Source organism: Saimiri boliviensis, chromosome 5 (assembly GCF_048565385.1).
Source record: "Saimiri boliviensis isolate mSaiBol1 chromosome 5, mSaiBol1.pri, whole genome shotgun sequence".
Lineage (NCBI taxonomy): Eukaryota > Metazoa > Chordata > Mammalia > Primates > Cebidae > Saimiri > Saimiri boliviensis.
This window is the reverse complement of record NC_133453.1, coordinates 60,786,517-60,810,270: the sequence shown is the minus strand read 5'-3', so window position 1 is coordinate 60,810,270 and position 23,754 is coordinate 60,786,517. Positions and strand designations below refer to the sequence as shown.

Below are 23,754 nucleotides of genomic sequence, written 5' to 3'. Positions count from 1 at the left end.
GAACCCAGCACCTCGTTTAGAATCATGAAGTCCTCTAGCCCTCTGAGTCTCATTCGCTGGGAGCTGCATTCCGGTGCTGGCTTTGCTTAACTATCTTGGCACCCCATCCCCCGCAAAAAGTTTCATATATTGGTTCCACATTGTAAGTAAGCTTAAGTAGATGGGAAAGGCCACCCTTAAGCGATGTTTCTTTAAGCTGATTTTAAAAACCTTATAAATATATTAAAAATACAAAACAAATATCTGAACATAGCAATTTCTATTAGTATCATCTGCAATTTCATACATTATATGCAATATAAAATGTGCTTTTGAATTCTTTTTGTAAATGTCATACAGTATTATATAATTCAATTTCTAACTATAATTATTTCTCTTGGCATTTAAAAAAATGACAAAATATAGATAAATCCTGTCTTTAGGATCCTCATCTGTCATGTCCCCTTCCTAAAAAGAACTTGTGGAACACTTTCACTAAATCCCCTTAGGTGAAGTCTAGAATGTTCCAGAGTAAATACATTTTTTAGGAACTAAAGAGAGAAACAAATTGTAGAGTCTAACTATAGTAACATGTTCTAGAACACTCTATCAAGTTCAAACAAATCACAATCCACGTTAAAAAAAATCAAAACATTAAGTTATTTTGAAAGTACCAACAAAATTAAAAGATTATATCCTGAGGAACAGGGTTTGTAATGTGATTATTTTAGTATAAAAGGAAGAACCATTATGTTGGAACCTGTGAAATGCATAAAATAGATTTTCAAATATGCTATTTTATTTTCCAGTTTTTTACAAGTACTAATTAGAAAAATTGCAAGGACTGTATGTGTAGTGCCTTTAGATAATTCCAAATCTTGTGGTATCTCTTTTTTTTTCTTAAAATATGGAACGCTTCACGAATCTGTGATATCTCTTTCTTACTTATTATTCCCTCAGCCAGATTACAACTGCTTTAGGGTATAGTATGGAGATTTTCTGCTGATATCAGTAATTGTTATACCTGATTTACAGAATATTATAAAAAAGCAATATGAGGAAATCAAGCAAAATGAAATATATTTACAAGAAAAATAAGTATCAGATATCTTTAAAATACAATCTAGTTGAGATTTACTCATTCAAAATTATTCCCAAGCAAAACATATACTTATTCTTTAATCTTGTTTAGTTACAAACATATTTCCTAATACTAGCCAACTTATAATTACCATTTCAACTAGGGAAATTGGTGAGGAAAGAAGAAACACTGCAGAAATTAATGTTCAGATAATGCTTAATGCTCACTTGGGTCCAGAGTTTAACATTTTGACCAATTTTTTTTAAAGACAAATAATCTATGGAGAAAGGAACTAATGGATTCAAATTTAATCTTTCCAATTTTGTATTTAATCTATTTTAAATTACCATAAGAAGTAATATGACCTTGGGGAGAAGGGGTGAACTACCCAGTCCACAAACTGGATGATCTCTTTCTTAGTAATGAAGAATTCACTGCAGAGCAGGAGCTTAACAAACATCAGCTTCTTTCATATAACAAGTTGTTAAATTTTAAATTCTCTTCAACAATTGTTATCTATAATCTGCTTAAGAATCTATTTATTTCCCCAAATTTTATACCTGTGATTTGTCTGATTACCCCTTTCACAAATGTAAAAGGGACCCCTAAATGCTCAGAGAATGGAAAAATATTCTGCCCTTCTGCACTTACTCTCCATCAGCTGTATTTAATACATCAATTCTGCTATCACTCTGAGGCATTTAATTGTACTGTATACTCCCAGTAAAGTGGGGGAGGAGGGCCTCTCTTTGAGGACCTGAAAACAGAAGTTTCTGTCACAGACTAGATGAAAGCTCTCTATTTTTGTACTATCACTCTTTTTGTCTGTCACTGTAGCTTTTAAAATTTCATGCAAACTGTACTTCCATAAAAATATAATTAAACTGCATTAAGAGACAAAACCAAAAAGAAGCTTCCAATTAACATGTACTAAGTAGTCACAATGTGCTTTATGACCTCTAGGCATTTAACAAACTACTTCATGCCCCATACCAAAGTTTGCAGCAACTTATCACTCAGTACCACATATGCTACTAATTATCCACATTCTTAATAGCATTGTAACTCGCAGAGGAAAAAGTCTCTCACACTGTGCTGGCTCTCAATCTCTTCGTGCTTCTGCTGTAGGGCCTGGGAAGCCCTAATGGAGTCTCCAATGCCCCACTGTGCTCTTAGTTGTTCTGATCCAGGTCCTTCAAGCCAGTTCACAACCTATAAACAAAAGTTGAGACAAAATTTTTAAAGAATCAAAAACTTTTCAAACTTTCATTCTAATTGATTTTTCCCCTCCTCCAATTCCCCAAGTATTTTTAGTGTAAATTATTTACATTCTATCCCATAAGCAGTAAATGTTTCTTTTGGAACTACACAGCTATAATGTGCCAACATTTTAAAAACCTAAATGTAGAAGAATATACACTGTAGCATCACAAGCTTTAGCTACCTGATCATCTGCCAGGCTAAAATTTATGATAATAAGAGAATCAGAGAGCCGTTAAGATTTAGATGATTGGAAGAAGCATCAGAAATGATATCAAAGTTCCTATCTAACATTTAAGAAAACTGAGTTCCAAAGAGATTAAGTGACTTGCCCAAAAGGTCATATAATCTATTACTGAAAAACTGGACTAACAGCCATATGTTCTAACTCACAGTCTAATGTTCTTCTCAAGTACTGAAAAAAACTAAATGAATTAACTACTATAAAGTTAATATACTACTTTCTCAATTCAAAAATAAAATTTAAAACTATTTAGAAGAATTATACTAATGTAATAAATAACACCTTACAGTCCTCTTAGGATTAACATTCAGACCCACAAAGGGTCTCACTGGCACCAGTCTGCTAGTAAGGATATAGGGAGCAAACTATAGTTTGCCAGGATGATAGTGTCAGGGCCGAGTCCCTCAAGCAGGTATAAGGAGATGAGATCAGTATGGGGCAGATATGGGAGACACTCTGGCATCAAAACGTCATACCCAACAGGGCTATGCCCATTTTGAGTCACTAAACTCAAGAACCTCCCCCCACCTCAGTTATGCCTTCTATCATGTATTAATAATTCTCCCAGTCCAGATCTGAAATAATGTTTACTATAAACAATACTGCCGAGTAACAGAGTTGACATTCCAATTTTTAATCAGGTCTTCAGGGGAACAGAGCTAGAAGGTTAAGCAAAGATCGAATTCTTATGCAGAAGAAGAGTATTGTGTTGACACTCTACCAACAATCATACATTCTCCGAAACTACAAACACATTTCGGAGTAATTTTAGTGGAAAAAATGGTATTGCCAAGCTTTACCTGTTGCCAAATTAGAAAAAAGGAATTTACGAATAGATGTATACGATGTATAAGTTATGTCCTAAATCTAAACTTAGAATCACTCCCAATAAGTAAATACGGGTATCTCTGCAGCATAATAATATATAGACGCAGTGGGTAGGCTTAACATAGAACTTTATAAAAGAGTAGTGCAGATGTATAAAGCCGGAGGCGGGTTGGGGGGCAGTGGGGGGGGGGCTATTAGCAGGTTGAAAAATTATATTTCTAAATCTAATAGTCATGTATCTTTTTATAATTATAATAAAGTACCACATCATAAAGAAAATCTACATATGCACTCAGCCTTGTCTGGGTATCCACAGATTTGTATGCCTGAATTTAACCAATCATAGATTGAACATATTTGAGAACTCATACACTCATACACACACACACACACACACACACACACACACACACACACACACAGTACAACAATCTTATTTAAGATACAAATAAAAAGCCAATACAGTATAACAGCTATAGCATTTGCATTGCAGTAGATATAGGTAATCTAGAGATGATTTAATATATATAAGAGGGTATCCATAGGTTAAATGCAAATATTATGCCATTTTACATGAGACTTGAACATCTTTGGATCTAATACCAAGGGACAACTGTATTCTATTTCTTTCCATTAATTTTTCCCATGCATAAGGGTTTTCATATGCTACTCCGGATTTAAGTGTTATAGTGAATTCTCACAGAATACAAGTAGTTTTCATCCTGTTTTTTACTTAACATTAAACTATAATACTTTAATGATTTTCCATTTGGCTATTGTTATTATAACATAATTTTCAATGACTTTGCAAATCCTTTTTTTCAGATAGCCAATCCCGTTGCCTGCCTGCGTCCACCTCTCCCAACTGTCCAGCCAACCAACCAATCAACCCACCCTTATTAAGAGCTAAGTAATGTACTGCCTCAAATAACTATTCTACCTGCTATGAACACTTCAATTCTCTATTGTCAAAGATGTAGAATGTTTCCAATTTCCAACAATTCTAAGTGATTCTAAGACTAACACATATATAGCAGTTATAAATAACGTTTTTTCTCTGTTTTATTTTCCCAGGAAAGGTTTCCAGTAGAGATCTTCTTGGGTCCAGTGATGATGTAAATCCTAATGATGATGCTTGTTAATATACTTTATAAAACTGCCTTCTAAAACTCATTTCTATCTGAAACACCCAATTAATGATAGTTTGAACTGTACAATAACCTCTACAAGGCATACAAACTATTGTTTTTAAAATACTTCTGCCAACTGAAAAAATGGAAATCTCTCCATGTATTTTTTAAAGATTAGTGATTGAATATATTGCAAATGTTTGCTTATTCAAGGTATATGATCTTTTGTGATTCATCTCTTCATGTTCTTTGTTCATTTATGTCCTAGAGTCTTAAAGTATTAACATTAATATATAAACTTGTCCCTTTTCTACTTGTAAGGCTTAATACTAGACAGAAGGCTAGGTGCAGTGGCTCATATCTATAATCCCAACACTCTGGGAGGCTGAGGTGGGCAGATGGCTTGAGCTCAGGAGTTCAAGACTGGCCTGGGCAACATAGTGAGACCCCATTTCTACAAGAAATACAAAAATTAGCCAGGTGTGGTGCTGTACACCTATAGTCCCAGCTACTGAGGAGGCTGAGATTGGAGAATCATTTCAGCCCGGGAGGCGGAGGTTGCAGTGAACTGAGAGATTGCACCACTGCACTCCAGCCTTGGTGACAGAGCAAGACCCTGTCTCAAAAAAAACAAAAAACTAGACAGCAAAAAACTTCACAACGAAAATGTCAAAGTATTATTGTTGACTGAGTGGAACAGCCTAAGTGCTATAACTTTCCATTGGCTAACCTCTGCTTTCAGAGTGCTGTATTATCAGATGCTCTTTAGAATGTAATGGTTTTTTCCTCAACACATCCATTTTTTCTGCTTTACTCTTCTGCATGAGCTCTCTTTGGAGGGTCAGGGTACTAGGATCCTGCTTCTCTCTGCTAGCTTGAGGAAAGTATCACTTTTTCACAAAAGAGACAGATAAGCAGTGCGATATAAAGAAAGCCCTAGGCATGATTCTAAATTCTGAATTCTGTTTCTGCCACTACTAGTGGGTCTGAATTCTGGCTCTGCTTCTTCTAGTTGAAAGACTTTGGTTCCTCATCTTTTAAAGGATGTTAATGATACCACCATACAAGTTGTCAGGATTATGCCAGTCATTATATGTAAGATAGCACAGTAATAATACTAATAATTGTTAGCCTCTATGCTTTTCTTACTTTTTCTCTAGCCTAGCTCCTTCTGTCCACTAACTCTTCATGAAGTATATTTCACATCTGTGTTTTACAATAAGAACCCTGAGTTTCTTAAGAAAGCCCCTAAACTACTATATCTAATACTTTTAAAAATGGAAATAAATAGAACAAGTTTTAAGGAAACATAAACACACATTTAAAAACAATTTTCCATATCCTTTTTGGGAATCTATTGCTTCTCATTTATGACTATGTGTTACAAATACAGATACAGAAACATAGTGATAAAATGACTTTTAAGTATTTTAAATAATTAATGTAATTATTTTACTAGAAATATCTAAGTTCTAAAAATAAAAGTGAAACAAACACATCTAAAACATTTAACTAATTAACAATGTATAGTTTTTAGAAACTTGAGACATCAAACATTTAGACTTTGATTTTAGAATAATCTAGAAACAAAAGAAGTAGGTTAATATAAATTGTGATAGCTGGGGGTAAATAATTCATTAACATGGAACTTTTGAAATGTCATAAGTTGAAAAATAAATCTTAGATAAAGCAAGGACATCTCCTTGCCTTAACCAGTTATAGTAATAGTCATATATATATATATATATATGAAAACATATAAATACACACAAACACACACATATATATAGACATACATGTATATGTAATGGGCATATATATATATATATATATATGGCTTTAATACATGCTGAAAGTAATTTCCCTTAGTATAGAACATCAGTAATGTAGTCAGAGTAAATATATGACTATTTCTAATACAAATGATGCAAGTTGAGGTTGGTGCCCCAGTACACAAGTCTATTTAAATGCAATAATAATGGCAGTTTGCCAAACTAGATTATAAAACTTAATTTCAATCAGGATATCTTGCTCAATCAATCTGAATTTTAACTTATTGGAAAAACAGTTTTATGCCCAATCCATATCAATGTGACCCTTCAAGTGGTTACATTTATATGCAAAATATAACCTTGGAGCTATGCTTTTATAATCAACCAGGAAAAATATCTACACTGGCCAAAAATACTTGTGACTATCCAAGCTTCTTTCATGGCTGGCTCATTTTTTACAACTGCATGACAGAACATGTAGAAGTATGCAAAGTCAAACCTAGGCAGAAGGGCATATCAAGCAAATGTCAACCATCTAACCTGGAGAAAGGGTAGCGGGGAACTGAGAACACAGCCTCCAGTTGTATGCTTATGCAACACACTGTATTTTATTTGGCATCTATGATTCCTCTCCAGAAAGGAAGAAAAGCACATGGATGATTCCAGAAATAACATTTGTAGTGCTGGCATAATTACTGCCACAATAAATAATGAGCCTAACGATAGCACATTTCAGTGAAGTGGCACTGTCTGCTACCCAGAAGCATGTGAAATCTAATGTTTAACTGTAACAGCAGCAGCAGTATGGAGAATCTTTGCATACTATATGAAGTCTTGTGCTACCAATTTAAACTGTGGGGAATAAGTGATAATATCACAGTTATTACTTATTAATTTATCTATCAAAGCTATTGATTGCTCTTGTATTACATTTTCAGTGATGTCAGTAAAAACAAAAGAAATGTGAAATAATTCAATTTTCACTGATTTAACACAGAAATATTCAATTTATAATTATCTTTATAAAAAAAAATTTTCACATTTTCCTCAAATTTGTAAGACTGAAAATGGTATGATTCATGCTCTGTGTTACGAACATATGATCAATATGTTACTATATAGTTCAATATATATTCTCATATAGTCATTTTGGCAAGGGATATAGATTATTTCCTTAAAATGTGACCTGTGAAAAACAGAGTGCAGGAAATATTATATCCCGAATATTATTGTTCTAACCAATTTACTTGTTATCCTGTTAAAGAAAACTGAACATGAAGTTTACTGGTTTTTAACAGTAATCTTGTTACCATTATCACCATCATTATAAATATAATAATCATCATCTCCTTTCTCCAGTTTCTTCCTTACCCAATTGAGCCGGTCCATCATTTAAAAATGTGTTTGCCAATACATTAACTCATTTGCCCCTGTCTTTCTGTCATACTCACTTATCCCATTTGGCAAAGCACAAATGCTGGATAAATCCTATCGCCCATGTTTTTGGTGCCTGAACCTCAACAGGCAGCTATAAATTGTCAGATAGGATTACATAAAAAGCCAAAAAGGTTCTGCCATAAATTCAAGATCAACACTACTCCAAAATACCGCTACATTTTTGTGACAAAAAGTTGTCCAAATCAAAATGGAATCACTAACACTGGGGGAAAAATAAACAACCCTGATGAATAGTGCTAGAGAAAGCCATGGGGAGAGGTTCTCAAGCTTGTATGCCTTCTAACAAAAACTATCACAAAGGACTACAAAAACCACAACTATACACAAAGGCACTGCAACTTTACACAAAAAAATACTTCTGCAGCCTGGGCAGCATGGTGAAACCCCAGTTTTTACACACACATACACACACACACACACACACACACACAAACACACACAGGTGGGCATGGTGGCACGTATCTGTAGTCCCAGGTACTCAGGAGGCCAAGGTGGGAGGATCACCCCAGCCTGTGAGGTCAAGGCTGCAATGAGTCATGATCTGCACTCCAGCCTGGGTGACAGACTGAAACCCTGTCTGAAAAAAAAAAAAATCCTTTTGCAAGGACATCTGTCCAGCCACTACCTGTCCAACCTCAGACTGGCATTACCCTTGTTATTAATCTTTACAGCCAAGGACAATGACTTCAAAAACAATTACGTAATCCTCATTTTTTTCCTTTAAAAATGTTTGTCTTCTTTACCTCCCTGAATATGCACACAGCTTACTATGACATGCGTATTCCCATTGTAATGTTCTACTCTCTAACGCAAACAACCTTTTTCTTTTAGAAAGCCTCTCATTTAGGGTGACAGTGGTAATTTTACTCTTCTATTCCCCACAAAGAAAATTTTTAATCACCGCCACTCTATTCAAACCACAGATCCTCTTTAACCACTACGCCTGCAATTTGTACTATCAAGCAGACGGTATTTTGCTCTTTATGAAAAAAAGACACATCACACAGTAAATCCTTCAAACTTCTTGTTACTGATTTATACATAGAGTACCTCTGGACTCATCCTAAAACTGCCTCCATAAACTTTATAAAATTAATCAGGGAAAAAAGAAGGGGAGAAATGAAAATATACTAAGCTTCTAGCATGTTAAACATTAATCATTGGGTCAGCTCAGTCTCACCTCCTTCCTCATAGTTCTTTGGTGCATACTGACCTAGAATCATGGACCCTGTTACAAGATTATAATTCCCCTTACCTGCTCTATAGATAGCAACCTAAACATATGAAACATTAAGTTTTCGCTTTGAGACATTGCTTCAGGTCCTGCATACTGACGAAACTACTATGCCAACTGATCTGAAGGACCTCACTGACTCAGCTGGTCTGAGGGGCCCCACAAGACGCCAACTCACCAAAGAATGCAGTTTCCACATCCTGCTGATTTCATCCCCCTTGCCTTAGCCAATCAAGTAGCCCAGTTTTCCAGCCCCTTACCCTCCATGATCCCTTTAAGAACTCCAAGCCCAGAATTCCTCAAAGAGATGGGTTTGAGGGTCTCCTCCCATTTCCCTGCTCAGTGCCCTGCAGGAATTAACTCTTTCTCGGCCGTATCCCTGCTGTCCGTGTAACTGGTCCCTTACTAGGCAGCAGTCATAGGAACCTCATGGTCCTATGGCAATCCTGGCCGTCCTTCTTCCTGCCACACAGGAGGAGCTCTCCCTCCTTCAATCTCAAGTGAATCCCTTCTATTGTGCTTTGACTCTGTTTAACTATTCCTTCTCTCTTGTGTATTCAACCTCTCCCTCTAAATAGATACATTCCAGTAATCTTTATACCTCTGTGGGTTTTTCATATAATGAAAAGAAAGAACAAACTATACTTGACCCCTCCTATAGGCTCAATTGTGTCTCTCCCCTCAAAAATACATCTGTTGAAGTCCTGACCCCAAGTACCTCAGATTGTAACCATATTTATTAGGAGAGAGGGTCTTTAAAGAGATAATTAACCTAAAATAAGGCATTTAGGGTAGACTCTAATCCAGTATGACTGGTATCCTTATAAGGACAGAAAATCTGAACACAGACACGTACAGAGAGAAGAAAATGTGAAGACAAGGAGAAGATGGCCATCAAGTCAAGGAGAGAGGCTGGAACAGAGCTATCCCTCATGGCCCTCAAAGGAACCAATCCTGCTGACACTCTGATGTCAGAATTGCAAGAAAATAAATTTCTGTTGTTAAACCACCTAGTCTGTTTGCTATGGCAGCCCTTGCAAATGAATACAAACCCTCTTCCACTACTTACAGCTATTACTCTATTTCTCATCTTTTCTTCAGAGACAGATTTATCAACCACCTCTATACTCATTGCTTCCTTCACCACACACCTCCTTTTCATTCCTGGATTCACTCCACTGTTGCTCCTGGCCCTGCCACTCCATGCCCTGTGGTCACCAAAGACCTCAATCTTGTGCTTTCTAATAGACATTTTAAGTCCCTTATTCAACCTTTCAGCAGCATTTGACAGGGCTGTAACTCCTTCCCTGAAATGCTTTCTTCCCTTGGTTTCCATGACAAAGAACTTGTCACATGTTTTCATCTCTGGCCAGTCCTTCACTGCCGCCTTCTCAGGTGTATACTCCTCTAACTTGCCGTTAAATGTGAGAGCTTCTCAAAGCTCAAGTTAAAGCACTCTTCTTACCACTCTCAACTTTCTCTTTGGGCAATTTTTGTTCACATGAATGCTTTTAATTACCATTCACACACAGATGACAAACAAATACATCCCAGGCTAGACTTCAACATCTGAACTTGTTCTGGACTACCCTTCCACATCTTCTCTTGGAAGTCGCAAAGTCACTTCAAACTTAACAAGTCTGAAACCAAACTCATGATTCTCCACACTATTTTGCATCCACAGTAATATCCAAATCTGGCAACACCATTATCTTACAAGACAAGACACCAAGTCTTGCAAGTAAGAAACATGATTCATCTCTAGTATCTTCTCACTCATCCTAATCCTACTCCCATCACTCTCCTTCTTGGCTTGGCATAGTTGCAATTTCACAACTGTTTGTGTCATCATGTAATTATGTGTCATGAAGCAGGGACCTTATTTTTACTCACCATCACATTGCTGAGCCTAGGACAATGTCACACTATTTAAGACATTCGGGTTTTTTTGAATGAATGAATTAACAGATGTTATTAACAGAAGACTCATTATGTGCCAGGCACTAAACATTTTATAAAAATTATCTTAATTCTTGTAATGGTCCTATTAAGTAGGTATTATTGTTGTTGCTGTTGTTGTGGTTACTGTTGTTGTCCTCTGCTTACTGAAGAGACTATGATACAGAAACTAGCACTTTCTTTCTCCCCAAGGTCAAACAGCTTGGAAGTGGTAGAAGAGGGTAGATTCAGATTACTTGGGTTCAGAATCTGATTTTCATAATGCTCTGCTACTCTATCTTTGTGGTTTTCAAAGATAACCTCAAGCTAATTGGCTAAAACTTCCTGAATTTAAAACAAACTCTTTAACTTATGAATGGAGTCCATGGAAAAGGTCACATATAATTAACATATGCTCAGAAATCTTCAGTTTATATGTGGTTATCATGTAATAAATTCTAAATCCAAATTCTAAATCCTTTTGCCTGAAATTCAACATCTTCCATGATCCAACTCCTTCCTACCTTTCAAATCTTTTTTCCCATGACATTCTGATGCTCTAATTTGAGAAGTCATGAACTAGATCAATTATCCAGGCCAATTCTGGCCCACCACTTGTTTTTGTATAATAAATGTTTATTGGAGAATGGCCACACACGTTGGTTTAGACAATGTCTGTATCTGTTCCTGCACTGTAATGCCAAAGTTAAGGAGCTACAGCTGCAAAAAAGACTATGGTCCACAAAATCTAAATGCCTGGAATTTTACAGAAGTTTGCCAGCAGCTACACTAGACCTCTAGAGTTGAGTCTAGTTTAAGACATATAATAATTACCACTGATTGAGAGCTGGGTTCTTTCCAAACACCTGCCTTTCAAAAGAGGTACTATTATTCCTGTTTCAATTAAGCAAAGAAGGCAGAGAAGGAAAGAGACGAAAAGAGGAAGAAAGAAGACAGATCAAGCAAGGCTCTGGTAGGTGAAGTATCATGAATGGTCACACAACTAAGTGGAATAACTGGGATTGAGATCACACTCTATGACTCAAAAAGGCCATCCACTTCCCACTGTGCCTACTGCTTCCTTTTTCCTCAACAGAACTTGGGATTCCACGCTGCTATGATTTACTCACGCTACTCTTCATCCTCCACAAAATTTCAATTCTTTCAAAATCTATCACTGGTGAATCAGATACACTCTAGGAGGACAATCTCAAATGCTACTTCTCCCACGAAGTCTTCACAGATTACCTGCAGCTAGAGAAATAATCCTTCCTTTAAGTGCCCATAACCCCTCAGTCATGTCCTTGTGACCCTTAACACTTTCTCTCTTTAAGCTTATTGACAGTAAAAACCAAATCTACCTTTATAGCCTGTAAAAAACCTACCACAATGCCTTCAACAAAGCAAACACTTAATAAACATTTATCTAATGAGTGAATGAATCTAGATTTAAAAATTAGGATGTTTCCAGTTTGTATTTTTCAATAAAATATTCAAAGATTTATTTTCATATTCAACATAAAAATCCAGAGTGTAATCTAAATAACAGAAATGTCTTCCTTTAGTGTTGTTTTTAGTCTACTTATAAATATCAATTTTAAGGGCCGGGTGTGGTGGTTTACTCCGGAAATCCCAGCACTTTGGGAGGTTAAGGCAGGCAGATCACCTGCGGTCAGGAGTTCGAGACCAGCCTGGCCAGCATGGTGAAACCCTAACTCTACTAAAAATACACACACACAAAAAATCAATTTTAAAAGAAATTAAAATCCTAATAATTAAATACATTTAATATTTTCTATCAGTATCATAAAATTTCAATATTAGGATTATTTGAATTACATGTGTTACTTTGCTAGGATAGAAATACTCTTCACGATGCTTAAATTAACCAAAAAACTAAGTTATTAGAAATTAAGAATGAATCAAATACCAATAATCAAATGTTATTTATTGCAAGAATACATTGATACCACTGATGTTTCCAATGACCAGTTCTTTTTGAAGTTCATTCTGTTACACTAAGCTGAATGCTCAATATCATCACTGAAGAAATATAACTTTAATCCAAATACTATTTGTAAAACAATACACAATTTAAAACAGTTTTAGAATCCAGTTTGATATGTTCTAAGGTTCTCTATATAGTATATATAAGACTTAGTAAAGAGTCAGTCACATAGTAGAAACTATAAGGAATTAAAAAGAGTTAAATATATGCAAATCAGACACCTACCTGCATCACTTTCTGCTGAATCTCTTCTAACTGTGTGCGCTTGCTACGTTGCCTACAAACTTCCTGGTAGCGGGTATATTGCTCTCGGAGTGAATCTAATAACTTCATAACCTGTGGCTGTGCAAGCAGTTCATCATCCATAGGAGACCATGACACCCCTCCATCTGAGCCATTAAATCGACGTTGCTGTAATTCGGATAACAGTTCATGCCCTTTACAAATAAAAGATAGTTGAAATGAATATCTGTAAAAAAATCCAATTCTCACTTCTCAATATTCTCAATTCTCAAAACGTATCTGTCTACCTATATATCTACCAGGTTATAAATGCAATTTAAAAATTTACGTATCACAATAAATATGAAAACTGCATGTATTAATATGTATATGTGTGTATGGGTGTGTAGATATATACTATGTAAACTAGATAGTATATTAAAATGCTATATATCATAAATATACACACCATAGAAATACTATACTACATATTTAAATATGGCATATATATTTTTTCTATCAATCACATTTTTGTTATTGGTGAATTCATTACTCAGGATACTGTGCCAAACAATCTTATTTCCCTGTCAAGCAAAATTATACTGTGGGATTTCTCTCTGATGGTACTAATCCAAGTAATATGTTGTAGGATTTCAGTATTAATCCATATTCTCAATCATAGCACTTAAAGAAAAAGGTGGCAGTATGATGAATGATTAAAGGGAGAAAGTATTTATTACAAGTACAAAATAATATTTATATAAACTCTACAAAAATCTTCACAATATATTAATTGTGAATAATAATGGGCCATACTAGTGTTAGAAATGCAGTGAATGTGACTCAGTTTAGCAAACTCATGGAGAAAATCCACTTATACATGAGAAACTACAATTGTAGAATGTGTAACAACTAAAGCTATAGGTATTAAACAATTTTAAAAGTAAATCAGGTAAAAATTGTTTGTATGACTAATATTTAGGCATCAAAATAATACACATATTTAAATTCTCTTTCTTATTTAGAACAATATCCTAAATTTAAATGGCTTTCAATATACAGCAACTGAACTTTTATTATGGTTTGGAGGTATTTCTAATTTCTAAAAGTTCTCATGATTGGTCTACACCTCTTTCTTTATACTCTTTCAATCCCTGCTTTAAAAGCTAATAGCATATAAAATTGGACCTAGTAGCATATAAAATTAAATTTAAAATACAAATTGTAAAAGCTTCTTAATTCAATGAATTAAAATTAAAAGCTTTCAAAATGTTAAATATATACATATATGGAATTAAGTTTTAAATCTAGAGGAATATTTTTACTGACAGTCTACTGTACCTTCTATATATATATAATAATTCAGAGATTACAAGTATTTCTTTATTCTCTAACAAAATAAGATGAATATCATACTGGAAGAACTTAGGACACCTGAATCAATATAACAAATGTATTCAGAATTTATTTCTTTATTCTTTATTACATTTTATAATTGGAAAATAATAACTGTTTTAGAGGTTTGTGCAAAGTCTTTTTACATATATTCATAAAAGTTATGAATATCAGAATACATTTATTTTGACAACTGTCATCCCTAATATTTTCCTTGTGGATATCATTTCCATTAGAGAAGCAGGACAACATAATGTTTGAAATCAAACTGCCTAGAAAATACTTTGAAATCAAACTGCCTAGGTCCAAGTCTCAACTCCAGCATTTACTAGCTGTGTAACCCGCATGAGTTACTTAACCTTTTTATGCTTCAGCTTCCCCATCTTAAATTGGGGATGACAACGGTACCTATTTCACAGGACCGAAATGAGTTAACATACGTAAACTGCTCAGACAGTACATAGTACACAGTAGGATTAGAATTATGAGCTATTATTTAAAAATGATTAGAAATAAAATGTGGGTATTTCCTCTGGAAAAAATGACAATTTGGTTCTTCTAGAGTTTGTGAAACTGCTACTGGAGATATATGGGTTGGAATATATGTATCAGGCAGCAGTGAGTACTCAATATATGTAGGGCTTTGCAAGGTGATAAGTGTTTTTACATCAATGATTGTAAAACAGTAGAGCTAGTGGCTTTGAATTTAGCAGTGGAGAGAGAGCTTAATAGTTACTTGATCTCAGCAAGTTGTTTTCTATCTCTAAGCCTTAGCTTCCTCCAATACAAAATAGAGAAAATACTACTAATTATCTTAAAGGCTTGTTAGAAGAGTGAAAAATGAAAATACATAAATACAATGTCTGGCACTTAAGGAGTGTTCAATAATTCTCATAGCAATCCAGTGAAATAAAAATTTTTATGTTCGTTTTACAGATAATAAAATAAATCCAAATATTTTAAGAAGAGATCATTATTATTAAGTTTTAAAAATATTATAAGGCTGGGGTTTCCCCCACTCCCACCCTGGGCCACACAGCAGGGTGTGAGTAGCAGGCTAGCAAACATTACTACCTGAGCTCTGCCACCTGTCAAATCAGTGGCAGCATCAGATTCTCACAGCAGCACAAACCCTATAGTGAACTATGCACGCAAGGGATTTAGGTTGCATGCTCCTTATAGGAATCTAATGCCTGATGATCTGAGGTGGAACAGTTTCATCCCGAAACCAGCCCTCACCAAGTCCACAGAAAACCTGACTTCCCTGAAACCAGTCCATGGTCCTGAAAAACTTCCCCTTAAGTTCCTTCCACATGTATCACATTCATGCTGATTAATGTTTATTTAATGAACCAATCAACCCAATTGGTTTGCTGGATTATTATCACAAATATTTTCTAAATTTTACCTGTCTGAAGAACTGTTTCGGGATCAACCGATGGAAGAAAGTTTAAATCCACAGACCTGGAAAACACCAAAGGAGTACTTTTCAAAAGGTATATTTCTATCAGTGTAACTTAAAAAATTCCTTTAAATATGTAAAATCAAAACAGGGCACAAAAATATGAAAATCTGAAGCATAACCATTCTACCATGCTAACTTCTCTCAAGCATAAGGAAGCCCATTAGGGAAAAGTAAATACTAGTAGCCAGAGAAATGCCAAAGTAATAAATAATAAAATATACTACTTGGAAAAATAGTTTATTGTTGTTAATCATAATATGATTTCAATATATCAAAGAAGTCTATCCAATGAATATGTTTCAAAATGAAGTTTGTCATATAGTAATCCAGAAATGTAACATTAAAAAATGCATGCAGCCATCTTCCAGTCAAAATTTTATTTACCTACAGCAATCTTTGACAGCTGTGAATACTCTGTCTTACATTCCAGGGGTGTGTGTGTGTGTGTGTGTGTGTGTATCTGTGTGTCTGTGTGTCTCCCTGTGTCCTAGCAGTTGTACTCTCTTCCCTATTTTAATCATACTTCTTGTGCAACTGGACATCTGCCTTTATTTTCCTAAACACATACAGGAAAGAGAAGATAAGGGAAAGAAAGGGGACAAGGACCTTGCTGCTGTAACTGACCAGTCTTGTGCCAAATTTTTCAGTTTTTATCAATTGATCTAGGCCCTCAGGTCTTGTGTAGCTAGATGCTTCCTGAGAACTGACATAAAGAAGGTTGAAGAAAAAAAAGAAGGTTTATAAAAATTTGCAAGATGAGAGACTCTATTAACTGGGATCTGGGGTTTAAAAGAAACTAAGCAATAATGAGTTCCTTGAGGAGGCACCGGCAAATACAAGATTTTGATATTTCATGTAGTTGTGCAAACCAGCACTTCGCAAAGTATTTCCCAAAACACTGAACAAGGTATGTTTTAAAGAAGCAATTAAACAGGTTTCTTTGCTGCACTGCTTCTTCAGAACCTGAAATCTGCAATATTCACAGTCATTCTCAAAAAAGAAAATATAGTCAACAGCATCAAACTCTTTGACCATGGATTCATTTTCTATAGGCACCAATATGGGATGTCTTTCCCGAGGAATATAACTAAGAAACATCAAATTACTCTGATGGACTATTTAGAAAGCAAGGAAGTCCAGCTAATTTTCATCAAGTAGCTTGTGATATTTTCAATTCCTAAGCCAAAGCACATATGTATGTGATATCTACAAACACACAATCACGTATTTATTTACATATGCCGAATTTTATGATTTTACGTTTTTTTTATGGCATCGGTAGGATCGGAACATTCCTAACTGCTTGTGGCGATTTTAATCAGATTTACATTCAAACCATTTGTTTTCACATTTTGACTTTGTTTTAATGAAGATTTTGTGTAAAAACTATGATCTTACACTGGAAAACTTTATTATGTGAGTATATTTGGAATCATGGAATAACAAAAAGCATTTTATCAAGGTTCCACTGTATCTTCAAGGTCGGATTCAAAGGAGACAGAGGATGAGAGGGAAGACAAGGATTCTTTCACATTTCCTAATGAAAAACTACTATTTTAGTGACGAGTAATAATCAAGTGGCATGAATAGCTAATTTGCTTGCTAAAGTGCTTTTTACCTGAGGAGAGGGACTGGGCCTACGGACAGAAAAGTGAAAGCTGACAAGATTGTAAAGTTCAAGGGAAATCTGTTAACATGATAAATCTAGGTAGTTACATTCAGATAATACAACCCAACTATTACTTCATCTCATGTCATAAAGCACAAAATTCCCCAAGTTTAATTCATGAATATCACATATTTTACAAGGACAGAAAAAGTTCTACAAGCTAGACATTTAAGTGCTAATGTAGTCAAATAAGGTTATAATAACTGTATTTCAGACTGCAACATTTTTCATATTCTTAACCAGCAAAGAAGATAACTCTAAAAGGGTAGAAAATTGTTTCATTTGAAAATAAAAAATAAATTATAAATTAAAAAATGGCTTTTGTGAAAAAACTGATTCACACTAGCATGTTTTACATGTAAAGCAAATTCTCATGAATACTGTATGTCAATTTTGATTGAATGAAGACTTGTTTATTGTAGTTCTTTTAGCTTGCATTAACTACAGAGGTATCTTGTATCAGATTAATTATAGTTTTGCAAGGATATAATTGCATACCAGTAGTCACCTACCTTTCTTTCTCTTGCTGATTTCCTTTATCACTTCCATTGTTAATCAAAGCAAGTTCATCTAACAATGATGTAGATTCCTTTGTAAACTTCTCAAAAACCTACAATATGAGTTTTATTAACATTCTAAGAACAGTCTTAAAAATTAATCTGTAATAAGGACTGTCAGTTAAGAGCAACAGAATTGGGCAGCTGGGATTTGTTTTCCTTCCCCAGTAGCCAGTGCAATTCTACCACCAGAGCACAACAATGTACACAAGAGAAGACAAAACGGTCTCCTAAAGCAATGAGTAGTTTCACGGATAAAGAGTTTTTAAAATTTAAATACATCAATAAATGATCTTCATTCTCCATTCAGATAAATGTTTGAGAAACATTTGTATTGATAACAGTTGTGACTACATAAATGTAATTCCGAACTTTCTAAGTCTCTATAACAGTTATAGAACATTTCTTTACGTTATTCTATCACCAACACATGTTGGTTTCATATAGTTATAATTTTAATGATTTCTTCAAATATTTCTGAAAAGGAATTTGGGAAGTCTGTTTAAACATAAGTAATAAAGTGGACAATCACTTGTCTGATACCACTTTTTAAATATGGTGGAAATAGGCTGGGTGCATTGGCTCAGGCCTGTAATCCCAGTATTTTGTGAGGCCGAGGTAGGGGGTTGCTTGAGCCCAGGAGCTCATGACCAGCCTGGGCAACATGGAGACTTCATCTCCACAAAAAATAAAGCCTTTGTCAGTCAGGCATGGTGACATGCAGTTGCAGTCCCAACTACTTTGAGAGGCTGAGGTGGAAGGATTGCTTGAGCCCAGGAGTTCAAGGTTGCAGTGCACTATGATCACGCCACTGCATTTCAGCTTGAATAAGAGAGCAAGACCCTGTCTCTAAATAAATAAATTGGTGGAAACAGAATTAGTTATCCATTCAGAGATAAACAAAAGTTCACTACTCTATAATAAAATTAGCATTTAATGTAAAATGAGTTAATATGACATTTGTTCTTTCAATAGCAATAAAAAAAATCAAATTACAGAGTAGCAGATTTCAGAAGTCTAGACTGCCGAACATGATATATTTTCACAAATGAAAATGCTTAATCTATCAAACTGCTCTTCAAGTTGATAACTCAAATAAATGTTTAAAGACCCTGTGAAAATGGTATAGCAACTAGATCCCCTCAAGAAATTATGCTACTGTTATTCTACTTAAAATAGTTACAACTTCTACTAATGCTACTAATGACAGAACAGTAATAGCTAATACTTACATAGTGCTACTATATCATGCCTGGTGCTGTTCTAAATGTTTTATGTGTATATTCATTTCACTTTACCCGTAATCACACAAAGGTAGGTACTATGACTTTCACTATATTACAAATGCAGAAATCTAGCCAAGGCAAGATTAAACACATTGTTGAAAACACCTACCAACTGGCATCAGGATTCCAATCAAGTAATTCTAACTTCATAGTATTTGTCTATTATGCCATAATGTGGTATACACATAATTCTCCATTTTTGTAAAAAGAAAAAATATATAATAAATTGATAAAGTTATCAAAATATATCTTATTTATATGCAATAACATTTTATCTCATTGAATATACCAACCAGCCTCTTATTTAACCAGTCCATGTGATCATAGGTAAGACTCCCACCAAAATCTTCTGTTAATTGGCACGGTTCTATATAACGAGTCAATTTGTTGGCAGACACTAAAATAACCTATAAAAAGGGAAAAAGAAAAAAAAATTTAGTAACTCACTATTAAAGTCCATGAAAGTAATGAGTAGGTAAAATTAGTTTAAAATATGCAATATTGTTTCCAACATGATGACACATTATCATTTACTTAATACAATATTTAAAATCAATGCAGTAAGTTACAGATACCTGACAAAAAATAATTCATCAAAACCTTTTTCTAATACCACATTTTTAAAACAACAGGTACCATTAGCTCAGATGAAATATTTTTAAAAATATTTTATCATTGTAAATATTTCGTTGTAAAAAAACTCAATTCCTTAATACAATCATGTAATAAACAAGGAATTTTCACATCATCTTAAAATTAGCAAAGGACACTAAAATGATAAGCCCAAGGAAGAGTAAATCTAGCAATTAAAAAGTTATCCATTTTAATGTTTTTCTAATGTTTCTTTGATTGCATATGAACAAAACAAGTCCTCCAGTTGTAGAGTATAATTCACACTAATTTATGCCAATATTTAATTTTTAATAAAAATCAGGAGATCTGAGTATTTATAAACTTGAAATGTAAATATTAAAATGCTAATCTTTTAACTCTCAACTCAAGATTTCAAATACAAATTAAGTAAGTACCTAAGAGACCACTGTAGAACTAAATAAAATTTCAGTGAAGATACATATGAATATGAAAGAAAATACATCTATGGAAGAAAGATATTCAAACAGTAGTGTTAATACTAAATGATACATGGAAATGTGAATTTATCAAAAATAACTTGATAAGAAAAATAATGTGTCTGGCTAGAAAGAGCATCATTCCCACCCTAACAAAAACAAAAGCCAGACAATCTCCAAGAGTATAACTTTTTTTTGGAACTCCTAAGAAAGCTGAGGTTTCAGGGAAACAAACTAGTTTGAAGTTGAAGAGAAGGCAGGCACCACAGAGAGAATGGTGAAAGGGGAAACTACTGAGTGCATGTGTGAAATTTTTTGGAACTCTTACGTATCTTGATTATGGCAAAGATTATGTGACTATATGTGTTTGACAAATCTCATAAAACTATATATATGTTAAGGTATGAATTTTACTTCAGGTAAATTATACCTCATAAAACTGACTTAAATTTTTTTTTAAACTTAAGAGGACTTGTGGAAGAACTCAGAAAAAGAAAGAGACAAAGAAAACATTTAGAAACAGACACAATATGCAAAACAAGGTACACCCATACTGTATGTGAAGTTATAATATAAATAAAAAATAGGGAGAAATTACCAAGACTGCTTTGCTGAAAGATGGAAAATTTCACCCTCAGGAAGATATCAAAAACGCTGCATGAAAAACTCATACGACTATGAACTCTAACAAATTTGAGTGTCCAACAAATTGCTATTTTTAACAACACATTAAATGGAAATTAGTAGTCTTAAATATTTATATGAGGAAACAAAGCCTAGTGAATAATGAGGTAAGTGATGCATCTAAGAAGTCAGAAGGAAAAGAGTAAGTCCAAAGAAAATAGAATAAGAGGTGAAAAATCAGAAATAAACATAAATGAGGTAAGGGATGCATCTAAGAAGTCAGAAGGAAAAGAATAAGTCCAAAGAAAATAGAAGAGGTGAAAAATCAGAAATAAACATAAATGAGGTAAGTGATCCATCTAAGAAGTTAGAAGGAAAAGAATAAGTCCAAAGAAAATAGAAGAGATGAAAAATCAGAAATAAATATAAATTAAGATATTACAGGGGTTCAAAAAAGCCAAAACTTATTTCCTTCATTAGAAAAGACTAACGAAATCAACAAACTTCTGATATGATGAAGCAAGAAAAACAAAGTACAAATACATAATGGTAACAATGTAAAGGAGAATACAATTCCATTGACAGCAATGGTTTAAAAGATATTAAGGATATAGGACAATTTTGTGCCAATAACTACAAACTTAGAAGAACAGACATATTCCTATTAAAAAGTCTGATTTATCAAAACTGACATAAGAAAAAAAACAACAACAACAACAACAGAACACCTCCAACCAATGAAGTGGATCATTAGATTCTTTACATTTTCAGTAATTGTGCTGATAGTAACCGTTTTAGTATTGCCATCCTGTGATAACTTGATAAGGAACTAAGCCAATGAGCAAACTGGGATATTTTAATTCTGCCATCCCCAACATCCTTAAGAAAATGGGATTTTTGGCAAGGGAGAAAGGAAGATATGAGAGGGAAAAAGCATCCTTGTGCTCATTTTAAATTGGAAGTATCAGTTTAAACGCCACAATGTATTTCATCTTAAATGAACTCTCTCTCTCTCTCTCTCTCTCTCTCTCTCTCTCTCTCTCTCACATACACACACACTCACATGTATGTGTATTTTCTAGTTGTGAGCGGTTTGGAAATAATGACCAATTTTGTAGAAATGTATACTCCTAGCATCCAGATTGTGATCTGAGAGTACCATTTTTCATAAAAAAGAATCAGGTTTTGTTAAAATAGCATTAGTCAAAATAATAATAATAATTTAAAAATAAAATAAAAGGAATCAGGGGTCCTTGGAGAAATGGAGAAATACACATGATGAGTGAGCTTGGAACATCATACCCAGAGATTGAAAAAGCTATCAAAACTGCTATGGTTGTGACAAAAGGACCCAAAAAGGTTTCCACTGGCCAAAGATGTGAGAAGTCATACATCAATAATAACAATAAATGCTACAAATTGAAACATTAAATATGTTTAAATCAACGATTGCATACTGATATAAAAGAAAGAATCACCACTGGACTAAGCTAGAGAATACATTTACTATAATGAAAACCAGACTGGGCACCATGGCTCATGCCTGTAATCTTAGCACTTTGGGAGACAGAGGCAAGAGGATTACTTGAAACCGGGAGTTTAAGACCAGACTGGGCAATGTAAGAAAACCCAATCTCTACCACCTCCCCGCGCCGCCCCCCACCCCGCCACCGACAACAAAAACCAACCAAACAAAACCCAAACAGGTGTGTACTTGTAGTCCTAGCCACTCGGGAAGCTGAAGCAGGAGGACCTCTTGATTCCAGGAGTTAGGCTGCAGGGAGCTATCATTGCATCACTGCACTCCAGCCTGGGCGACAGAGAACCCCACAAAAGAAAGGAAGGAAAGGAAGGGAGGAAGGGAGGAAGGGAGAAAGGGAAGGAGAGAGGGAGGGGAAACCAGCAAATAAAGAGAAACAAGCTTTTATTTCACCTTTTGTATACAAACTGTATTACTGGATAGAGAAATAGTAAGTTTCTCATTATAAAATTATTCCAGCTAGTAAATGAAGAAGGAATAATAGAACTAGATCACCATTTTACAGATTTTAATGAACTAAGAGATCTAGACACTGAACATCACAAAAAAGACAACTATTACAAGTCTCATGATTAAGGAACACATCACTACCCGTCAAGAGCCTTAGAAAAAGAAAAATTAACTCTAAATCGAATCCAGCTATCAATCCATAAAAACATAGAGGTTCAAGAAGACAGAAGAACACGTAAATTATACAACAGGGATACTTGCTGAAATATACAGACTACTGGAAACTGTACAGGGCAAACAGTCTGGTCTCTTCAAAGAAAAAAAAAAACTTACACAAAATCAGCAATCTGTATTACTGATTTCTAGCTCACTGTAGCCTCTGCCTCCCAGGTTCAAGCAATTCTCCTGTCTCAGCCTCCCAAGTAGCTGGGACTATAGATGCACGCCACTATGCTAAGCTCTTTTTTTTTTTTTTCTTGGTATTTTTAGTAGAGATGGGTTTTTACAATGTTGGCCAGGCTGGTCTCAAATTCCTGACCTCAAG

At 34.5% G+C, this 23,754-nt stretch overlaps 1 protein-coding gene across 7 annotated transcripts in view; it reads right to left on the bottom strand.

Moving 5' to 3' along the window:
* Positions 1–23,754, bottom strand: part of SESTD1 (SEC14 and spectrin domain containing 1) — a 150,943-nt gene that overhangs the window by 41,131 nt on the left and 86,058 nt on the right. For all 7 annotated transcript variants that reach the window (XM_074399402.1, XM_074399401.1, XM_074399397.1 and 4 more), the window contains 5 exons: positions 19,820–19,933; positions 18,196–18,293; positions 15,958–16,013; positions 13,158–13,369; positions 2,150–2,272 (listed from right to left, as the gene is read on the bottom strand). In XM_074399402.1, coding sequence (XP_074255503.1) covers positions 2,150–2,272; positions 13,158–13,369; positions 15,958–16,013; positions 18,196–18,293; positions 19,820–19,933 — 603 coding nt within the window. The remainder of the gene's footprint in view (positions 1–2,149; positions 2,273–13,157; positions 13,370–15,957; positions 16,014–18,195; positions 18,294–19,819; positions 19,934–23,754) is intronic.